The sequence below is a fragment of the Cinclus cinclus genome, chromosome 10, assembly GCF_963662255.1.
Source record: "Cinclus cinclus chromosome 10, bCinCin1.1, whole genome shotgun sequence".
NCBI lineage: Eukaryota > Metazoa > Chordata > Aves > Passeriformes > Cinclidae > Cinclus > Cinclus cinclus.
The window spans coordinates 8766385-8775819 of NC_085055.1; the positions used below are offsets into that span (position 1 = coordinate 8766385).

At 61.6% G+C, this 9435-nt stretch overlaps 2 protein-coding genes across 2 annotated transcripts; both read right to left on the reverse strand.

Annotated features, from left to right (window-relative positions):
* Positions 1–505: 505 nt before the first annotated feature.
* LOC134047933 (heat shock protein beta-7-like) lies at positions 506–2298 on the reverse strand. Its single transcript, XM_062499412.1, has 3 exons — positions 2157–2298; positions 1232–1383; positions 506–694 (listed from the first exon to the last, which is right to left on the reverse strand). Exons 1-3 carry the CDS (start codon positions 2296–2298, stop codon positions 506–508), a joined length of 483 nt encoding a protein of 160 aa, XP_062355396.1.
* Positions 2299–4117: 1819 nt separating this feature from the next.
* On the reverse strand, positions 4118–8264 carry FAM131A (family with sequence similarity 131 member A). The gene is made up of 6 exons (XM_062499457.1): positions 8234–8264; positions 6558–6682; positions 5687–5780; positions 5240–5422; positions 4928–5056; positions 4118–4563 (listed from the first exon to the last, which is right to left on the reverse strand). The coding sequence occupies exons 1-6, from the start codon at positions 8262–8264 to the stop codon at positions 4118–4120; spliced, it is 1008 nt and encodes a 335-aa protein (XP_062355441.1).
* Between the last annotated feature and the right edge of the window lie 1171 nt (positions 8265–9435).

Consider the following 9435-nt stretch of genomic DNA (forward strand, 5'->3'; position numbering starts at 1 on the left):
TACCCTCAATCCAGTGCCTCTGCTCCTTCCCTGGGTTGGGGACCAGCCAAATGCCCCCCAGCCAGCCCGTGCTCCCCAGCTACCTGCCAGCTCTTGGGGCTTTCCATTTTGCTACCTCTGTACCCCCCCAGGCCCTGGTGTCCCCCAGAATGGCCACTGCCCTCACACTCTCCATGAGGACCACAATGTCCCTTCTCAGGGTGGCACAGGGCAGAGAGGGGCATCAGGTTGGGGTGTCCACGGGGACATGGGTGGCCACTGCCCCCTGTGCTCAGTACCTCATGGCTGGGAACCTGGGGTGCTGCTGCCTTTCTGTCATGAACCTCTCCCCATGTAAATACAGAGATTTTTATATTAATTTAATAAAAGGACTTTATAAACAGAGCTGAAGCACTATGGGGCTGGCAGTGGAGAGGGGCACAGCCAGTGGGCATCAGCTGAGCTTCACCACAGTGCTGAGATTGGCATCGCTCCAGGCAAGGAGCCTTTTGTCACCCAGAGCCGCTCACAGCATGGCCTCGCTGTGGTACAGCAGCTGTGGAGGCTGCCCAGAGCCAGCACTGGCACGGCGCCGGACAGTAATGACCAGCGTGCCAGTCTCGGTGAGGGTGCAGCTCACCGACAGTGGGTCCGTGTCTTCTGGCAGCTGGCACTTGTGGGTGAAGGTGTCACAGACAGTGCCATCCTCAGCCACCTGCAGGGAGGCAGCAGCGGTGCAGTGGAACACAGTGTGGCATGGTGAGTTCCACACCACATTCCCAGTTACCCCAGTGCTTCTAATGGGGCAACTTCCAGTCACCCTGACTCCAGGAGGGAGTTCAACAGGAAAGATCCCAGCTACTCCAGGGCAATTCCCAGTCACCCCATTGCCAGCAGGAAGCAGGCCTCTGCTGCCCAAGTCTTGGCTTGTGGGGTAAATTCCAGGTACTCCAGTGCCAGCAAGGACTGTTCCCACTTGCCACATCCAGCCTAGAAGGCAGCGGAGCAGGAGTTCCCAGTTGTCCCATTCTCAGTGAGGACAGTTCCCAGTTATGCCAGTACAGGACAGGGGCAGTAGAGCAGGAGTTACCTGTTGTCCCATCACTAGGGCACAGCTCCCATTTATCCCAGTGCTAGCAAGGGCTATTCCCAGTTACCACCCCGTCCCCATCACTCACAGGAGGGGGTGTCATGGGACAGGACCCTCATTGTGCCATGGCCACAGGGGATGCTGCCCCCTTGGGTGCCTCACCTTTTCTGCCTGGATGGCAACATGGCAGTTGGAGGTGGTCACCACGATGTCAGGGGGCTCAAACTGGCTGACGTCGGCCACCACTTGGTAGGTATCACCCTGGGCACGCACCCAGGTGCCCAGGCTGCAGGGGTACATGGTGCCTGGGGACTCTGTGGGCATTGGAGGGCTGCTAGAGCATGGGGGATTGTGGGAGAGTCTGGTGATGCTGGGGAAGGGAGGGCTGGAGATAGCAGGTGGCAGTGGGAGTTTGGGGTTTTTGAAGGTGCTGGGGAATTAATTGCAAGGGGAAATGGGGTCCCAGGGGTATGGGGGACCATGGAGGGGTAGTGGGTGGTCTGGAGGCACCTGAGGCCACCAGGAGATTCCAGGGGCACGAGACAACCTGAGGACAGCAGGGGAATGGCACAGGAGGGTGAAGACACTGGGGATGGCCATGAAAGTCTGGGGGGAGTGGGCTGAGCAGGAGGAGGACATTGGAGTTACTGGGGATGTACAAGAAAGTGGGGACCTAGCAGGTGGCATCAAAGGGTGAGGGGCACAGTGGACCTGAGGACACATCAGGATGGTCTGGGTTGGGGAGGAAAAGCTATGTGAGATTCTGGGGATGAAAGGAGGATCAAAAGGGTCTAGGGAGAGGGGAGGAGACAGCATGATAGTCCTGAGGAGAGCAGGGACACTGAGGTTATTGGGGGCTTACAGTGGGAGCACAAAAGCACTTGGGGAGTAAGAGCTGGAGGACAGTCCAGAGAGCCATGGGACACGGGGGCCCAGTCAGGAGTCCCCTCTGAGCCCTCCCAACCTCTTCTGGAAGGAGGGTCCCACAGCTGGATCACCTTGGGGGGGCCACCCCCAGCATAGCAGGGCTCCCCCAGGGTAGCAGGGCCACCGCACCCTAGGGCCCCCCACCCTCCACGCCCAGTACCTGGGTACCCAAACGCCTCCTGTCCCCGTGCCCCAAAGGGTCCATGCCGCCGGTCGCCCTCGAAGCGGGGATCACTGTGCCCCTGCCCGTAGGCACTGAGCAGCTCGGTACGGTACGTGGAGGCTGAGCTGAGCGATGCCATGGCGCCTTCTGCCCGCACCCCCCAAGGCCCTGCCGTGGGGAGGGTCCAGCCGCCCGCCAGCCACCACTGCCAGATGCCCATAATTAGGCACCCTGTCCTTAGGAATGCGAGATAAGGGCCGAGGCCTCCATCGCCCTGTGGGGCCGCAAAGGGGGATGCATCCCTGTCACCGCTGGCCTGCCACCCTGCTGGTCCCCTGGGGAGAAAGTGCCCCCCACCTGCAAGAAGAGGTGCCTGGCACAGTGCTCGCACAATTGACTTTATTCAAGACCTGGCAGGATGGAGAACGGGGTGCCATGAGGTGGGCACCCCATGGATACTCCACAGGTACCGCCACAGCGGGGCAGGGGGCTCAGGCAGCTCCCACAGATATGCACACACGTGCACATGCCCATGCGCTCCCAGGTGTGCACATGCACACACACACAGAGCAAAGCCCCCCACCCATCCACAGGCACCCCGCACCCCCCAGCCCATCTCGGTACCGTGGGGAGCATCCACTGCCCCCAGGAGGGAGTGGTAGTGGGTGGCAGGGAGCCATCAGCGTGGTGTCAGGCCTGCTGGCCCCTGCAGCCCCTCGGTGAGGCAGGGCAGGGGGTGCCAGCCCCACACCAGGCACCCCATGGAAGGGAGGGAGACAGGAGCTGTGCCCAGCAGGGGTTGGAGGGGGTGGTGGGGGATGCAGGGGAGCAGAGGTGCAATGGGTGCTATGGGGCATCCCGGGTGTGGGGACAGGGAACAGTGACTGGGCTGGGTGAGGAGCAGCATGCAGGAGGAGAGTGGCCCCACGAGAACATGTGCCATGCAGGAAGGGGAGCACAAGCGTTGGCAAAAACTGGCATTCCTCCCCCAAACAACGTGCCTGGAATCCCTCACATGGGCTTGGGGGGTCCCCTGGGGGTGCCACCCCCAGCCAGGACAGGGGGAGCTGGTCGCACTTCATGTAGGCACTTGGTTCCCTGCTAGGGGTGAGTGATTTGTCGACAGGGACATCAGTCCCACATCCTACCCCCTCTCTCCACCCTGCATTGCCTCACAGCAGACTTGGGGACCCCTGGCTGGATTGACCCCGTTGCTTCAGGGTTGGATTGGGGCTGCTCTCCCAGTGGCCCAAAGCCTCCAGCCTGGGGGCCTGTGCCCACCTGGCCCTGCAGTCTTCCTCCATCGGCTCCATGCACATATAAAACTATAGAAAGTCCCAGCACCACAGCACATCCACAGCCCCCCAGCACCCCTGGCCCCTCCACAGCACCCCTTCAGCAGCTCCATGCTCCAAGGCAGCAGTTCACAGTTTTAAACTTGGTCCAATAAAAGTTGGCCAGGGAGAGAGGAGAAAAGCCCTTCCCACACCGAAACCCCCACCACCACCCTGGCTTGGGGTGGTAGAGGCACCACAGGATGATTGGAGAGTTTCAGCCATGCCATTGAGGGAGAGGGAACTGTGCCCAAAAGGGGAGCCCAGGGTAGTTTGGGGGAGAACATGCGAACATCCAGCCCCACTTATTTAGTCTTGTCAGTTTTGGGGGGCACATCTGGGCATCAGGGCAGAGGACAGACCACCCCCCCCAAGCCCTTCCCTGCGCCCCTTCCCTGCTCTCATGCAAAAATCCAGGAGGGCAACGATGTGGCCAAGCAGGGCCGGGGCACAGTGGGGGCACACTGGCTGAGGGGGCTGCAGTGGCCTCCGGACCCCTCCTGCACCCGGATAGCAAGGGGGAGCAGCGGCAGAGCCTGTCCCTCACCCAGCGTGGGGTCTGGCCAGAGGGCTTCGGCAGGGGGCCTGGACTGCACCAGGAGGGGCAGGGCACCCCAGGAGGCATCAGGGCTCTTCGGCCTCCTCCTCCTCCTCCAGCGATGCCACCCCGGAGGAGGCGACGTCAGAGATTTTCCGGCGGAGTGGGAAGTCCTTGCTCAGCACCACCTCGTCCTCCGCGGGCGAGAGACAGGCTTCGGCGTAGGACACGGAGTAGAGGGAGTCCTGGCACCGGAGCCGTGCCAGGCCCCGCAAGGCACTTTGGCTGGCTGGGGGCGGCAGCTTGGGCAGCAGCAGGTCCTCACCCCCCAGGGAGCCCAGCAGTTTGGCAGTGAGTTCGGAGGGGGACACCATCTCCAGGCTGCAGAGGCTGGAGCAGAGAGTCTCAGGGGAGAGGGTGTGCGAGGAGTCACTCTCGGGCTCGCAGGAGCTGTGCCGCACGCCCAGTTGGCACAGGTGGCCCTGCAGCAGGTCTCGCAGCAGCACGCTGGCGGGCATCGTGCCTGTCAGCTCTGTGGGAAACCAGGATGTCTGGGTCAGTCCAGGGCTGAGGGTACCAGGAATGTCTGCTGCCCCCTGCCCTGCTCCCCGCAGGCTGGGAGCAGCCCCGTGCCTGCTTTACCCACAAATTTCTGCATGCATGACACTGGTAACCACCAAAGGATAAAGCAAAAAATCGCTCTGGCACCATGAAGTGTTGGATTTAAGGGCTTCCCCATCCCCTGGCTCAGGCACTGTTTGTCAAGGTGCCAGGTAGGGGCACTGCCCTATATGGGAGTGGCCAGGCTGGGGAATGTACCAGGTAGCAGGCATCCCTCAGTGGTGGGACACCCACACCAGCACTGGGACAACTTGCCCGCTCCCCATGACACTTACCAGTAGGCTGGGAGCTCTCTGTGGAGGGCATGAAGTCCTCATCATAGGATTCATCATAGGAGTCGTCCCCATCCACGGAGGACCAGGCTCGCAGCTTGGCCTCAGCGATGGCAAACTGCTCTGCCACACCTGGCAGAGGACAGGTACAGATCAAACACATGCAGGGAGGTGCTCTCAAAATCCCACTACCCTGGCACCTCTATGCTCATAGTGCCATGGTATGAATGGATGGGTGGACAGAGGAATGGGGACAACCCACTCCACAACCCCTGCCCTGGGACCATGCCCACCGGCCATGCCCATGGTGCCTACCGGCAGCGAATCGTGCCTCCTGTTCGCCCTCACTCAGGTGGCAGTAGGAGCTGAAGGCGCTCTCCAGGGCAGAAGGTGACTCCACTGGCTTACACCAGCCCTTCCACTCGATGAGGTGAGCAACACGGCCCTGTGCCATGGCCGTTGGCTTTGTCACGTGCTCCTTCACCACCTGCGAGATGCCTATGGGATGTGCCCCAATGTCAGCATGCCCTGGGGCACCCCAAGTCCCCACCACTGAGAGCCCATAACCTTGGGACCCAGCACTCTCTACCTCCAGTCCATGGGACCAGGCACCCCTATGCCCTCCTATTGAGTGCCACCAGAAACCCTCTGAGTCCCCTCCAAAACTACAGAGAGGTGACACCCAGGCCCCCCGCAAGAGGCCCAGATTCCTCACGTCAGGAGAGCCCCCTTTCCCAGAGGAGCTCCTAGGTGAGCAGTTACCATGCAGCGAGGAGCGGGCCAGGGCAGCGATCTCCTGGATGGTCAGCGCACGCCGTGACTTGGGCAGCATCTCGACAGTGTCCTCAACATTGACCTGCCAGAGTGGGAAGCATGGTCACAGCCCTGGCACCATTCCCCTTCTGGGAGCTCCACGCTCCCAGAGGGGGCTTGGCCCTGCTTGATGCCCACACGGGAGCCTGGGGTGTTTGTGCACTCATACATTAAGGCATACGTGTGTGCAGAGGGATGGTCGCAGCAGGGCACACTCCCATAATGTCAGGACAACCGTACACTGACACTGTGTACACACCTGCACATACCTGCTCAGGTAACCACGTGCCCACACACACAGGCAGGCACTCAAACACACAAACTGACCATAAACACACACCTTCCCACTCACATCTAAATTCCACTGTACACACACATGCACCTGTGCAGTTGTGTGCGCTCACATGTGTACATGCCCCATGCTAGATGGTGCCACACACGCATGTGTGCCCTCCCCAGCTTGTGAACACACACGTACATGTGCAGGACCACCACAGCCCAGCTCCCCAGCACCCACTCCCTGGCAGCATACACCATGCCAGGACATCCAGTTGTACGTCCCCATTGCCATCCCAGCCATGCCAGGCCCTGAGCCCATGGCCACGGGGGAAGCGACGTGGGATTTGGAGGCGCGCAACAAATTGCATTGCCATGGCAACGAGGCACCGTGGACTGATTTCTCCCAGGATACAGCCCGGCTCATGGCTGACGTCAGAGCAGCCCCGAGCCACTGCGAGCTGGCAGGGCCACGGCCAGGAGGGGTGCCATGGGGTACCAGCACATGGCTACCTCAGCCGGGCATGGCTGGGCTCCGGGGTACCTGGAGGAAGTCCTGGCTGTCGAAGGAGGCCTGGCGCACCAGCCGGGGCAGCGGGCGGGCAACACTCAGGGGTGACAGTGCCTTCACCTCCTTCCACTCCACACACAGTGTCGTGTCCACAGCCACTGCAGGAAGAGCCGAGGCCAACCTCAGCGCCTCCATTTCCCCAGCAGCTCTCTCAGTCCCCCACCCACTGACCCTGTAGTAGCAGCCTCTTGTCCAGTCTGAGACCAGACACAACTCATTGCTGCAGCACTGGTGACTCATGGGCGGGCAACTCTTCCGCCTGTGTCAGCGGTAATGTACGTCCCCAGCCTGGCACTGAGGACCAGGCGCCTGTCCCAGCTTGGCAGCTGCTCTGGGAAGGGTGGGGGCAGCTGGACCAGGCTGGACTGGGCCAGGTGCTGGGTGTGTGAAGGGAGACAACACTGGGCTATACTTGCAGGGGGCTGCTGCTCTTCCACTATCTCCAAAATCCCCTTCACCAGCTCCCTGCCACTGGGTCAGGAGGGAAAAGACCAAGAGGGGGTAGGGTAAATAAAAGCACCTGCACCCATCTTTTGCCTAAACAGCTTGACCTCCTAGCACTGGCACCTCAAATAGATGAGTGTCCACACCCTCACACACTGACTCCCAAGCACTGGAGGTCTCCTGTCAATGCAGCTGCCATGAAAGGCCAGTCCCAAAGGGGACAAGACAGGGTATCCCTCAAGAACCTCATTTCCCCTGCACCAAGGTGGGCCTGACTGACGTAAACCAGTTGTGAGGTGGGATACAGGAGAGCTCAAAAGTACTGCCTCCCACCCACATCTAAGGGTACACCCTGGCTTCCTTGGAAAATTGCAGAGAGGATCGCCCCCACTCCCAGCTGTGGGCAGGGGCACCCTGTGGTGACATCCTAGCAACAACACCCCCAGGGCCCCTCTGGCATGTCTGCAACACTATCCTAACCCTCACAAACCCAGCCTCTAGAACACCCTCCGATCACAGTTCCCATCCCTCCTGCAGCACCCCCAGGACATCTGCAGCACCCCCGCTGCACCCCACACACTGCAGCAAACCTCAGCTTCCAAGGGCCCCCAGAACAACTCTATCTCTCTCAGCTGCCCCATAACCTCTCAGGACTCTAACCAGCACCCAGTCCTACACTCCTTTCCTAGTCCCTCATGCCCCCAGCTCCCACAGAGCTGCAGTCCAATCGCTCCAAACACCCCAGCCTCTACATATCCACACCCCCTCAAATCTCCCTGCACTCCCTGGGCCACCCCAAGCTCCCAAACCCCCACCCATCTGTAGTCCCCATCACCCTTTAGGTACCGAAGTCCTCCAAAGCCCTCAAGCTCTCTGTGTACACAACACACTTAGATACCCCAATTCTCTCTCGGTACCCCCCACGTCCATAATTCCCTATGCCCTACAGCCCTCACAGCCTCCCAATCCCTATACATCACCACGCCATCCCCTGGATCACCCTCACCTCCCTGCTCTCCACCTTCCCATGTCCCCCAGCCTCCGTAGTCCCCCACACCCCTACCGTATCACCTCCAGCCCCTCGGCCGCCCCCAGCAGCCCCCGCACATCTCCCTCCCCACCCTCAGTTTCCCCTAACACCCTCCATACCCTAGGACCCCCTATCTCCCCAAGTCCCCGGTCCCATCCCGGTGTCTCTCACCCACCGATGGTGGTTTTGGAGCCGATGCAGCCCATGCTCCCGGGGGGGCCCCGGTGCGGGCACTACCGCCGGCTCCGCGCCGCCCACATCGCCCCCCGGCCGCATGGGCGGCCCCGGACAGCGCCCGCGCCCCGCCGGAGCCGCTGCCGAGCCGGGTCGGGCCGCGGTACCGGATTCCCGAGCGGTACCGGAGCCCCGAGCGGTGCCTGCGCCGGGCCGGGAGCAGCACGTCCAGAGACGTCACTGCTGGGGGAGGAAGAGGAGGGAGAGGGGGAGGCGGGAAGAAGAAGAGGTGGAGGAAAAGGAGGAGAATGTGCGGGAGGAAGGCTGAGAAAGAGAAGGCGGAGGGGGATGAAGGATGAGGGAGAGGGAGGAAGGGGAGAACGGGGGAGAGGGAGGCCGGGAGGAAGAGGAGGAAGGGGAGATGAGGAGAGAGGTGAAGGGTGATGAAGGCAGCCGGGCAGGATGAAGGAAGAGGGGGGCTGAAGGAAGAGGAAGAGGGGGATGGAGGAAGAGGAGGGGGCGCGGAGAGGAGGAGGATGGACGGAGGAAGAGGAGGGGGCTCAGGAGGGGAAGAAGGCCGGCCACCGCGGAGAGCGCAGTGCCAGCACCGCGGACAGCGCCGCCCCGCCCGGCCCCGGGCCCCGTACACCCCCGGGGGGACAAGGGCTGGGACCCTGCAGAAACAGGGCAGCCTCAGGCCCAGACGCGCCTGCCCCGACCCTTCCCCGAGGGCCTGATGGTGCGGGAGGGAGTACACAGCCTTTGGCACAACCGCCCCGGAACGGGGTTGGGGACAGGTGGATGCAGGCTTCGGAACATCACGTCTGACAGCGACGGCCCCTGCAGGAGATCCAGGCTAGCGCCGATGGGTCAACCCGTCTTCATTCTGAAACTTACTGCTGGCAATTAATGCTGTGGTACCTTTTCTCTAGCACAGGAGGGCACTGCTGCGGTGCCACCCCCTCTCTCCCTTGGCAAGCAGGTTACCCAAACAGCTCAAAGGGCCTCCCTCCCTCCTTACTCACTCATTCCCAGTCAGGGGAAGATCCTGCCCAGTCCCCATCCCGAGGCCTTTCCCTGCCAACTGCTTCCCAGCATTAGTGATGCCAGGGCTGCAGCTCAGACAGATCAGCCTCTAATCTGGGGAATAGCCTCCAGTTAATTATTCTGTACCCTCTGGGCCATGGCCAGGGTGACTCAGCA

What these genes read in the sequence shown, in the direction of transcription:
- FAM131A (XM_062499457.1), bottom strand. Translation starts at nt 8,264, where the DNA reads ATGGGCTGCATCGGCTCCAAAACCACCATCG. An exon ending in GGCCCGCTCCTCGCTGCATG is followed by an intron (nt 5,423 to 5,686) that starts GTAACTGCTCAC and finishes CACATCCCATAG; the next exon opens with GCATCTCGCAGGTGGTGAAG. An exon ending in GGAGGCACGATTCGCTGCCG is followed by an intron (nt 5,057 to 5,239) that starts GTAGGCACCATG and finishes GTCCTCTGCCAG; the next exon opens with GTGTGGCAGAGCAGTTTGCC.
- LOC134047933 (XM_062499412.1), bottom strand. Translation starts at nt 2,298, where the DNA reads ATGGCATCGCTCAGCTCAGCCTCCACGTACCGTACCGAGCTGCTCAGT. An exon ending in GGAGGCGTTTGGGTACCCAG is followed by an intron (nt 1,384 to 2,156) that starts GTACTGGGCGTG and finishes CAATGCCCACAG; the next exon opens with AGTCCCCAGGCACCATGTAC. An exon ending in TTGCCATCCAGGCAGAAAAG is followed by an intron (nt 695 to 1,231) that starts GTGAGGCACCCA and finishes GCCTCCCTGCAG; the next exon opens with GTGGCTGAGGATGGCACTGT.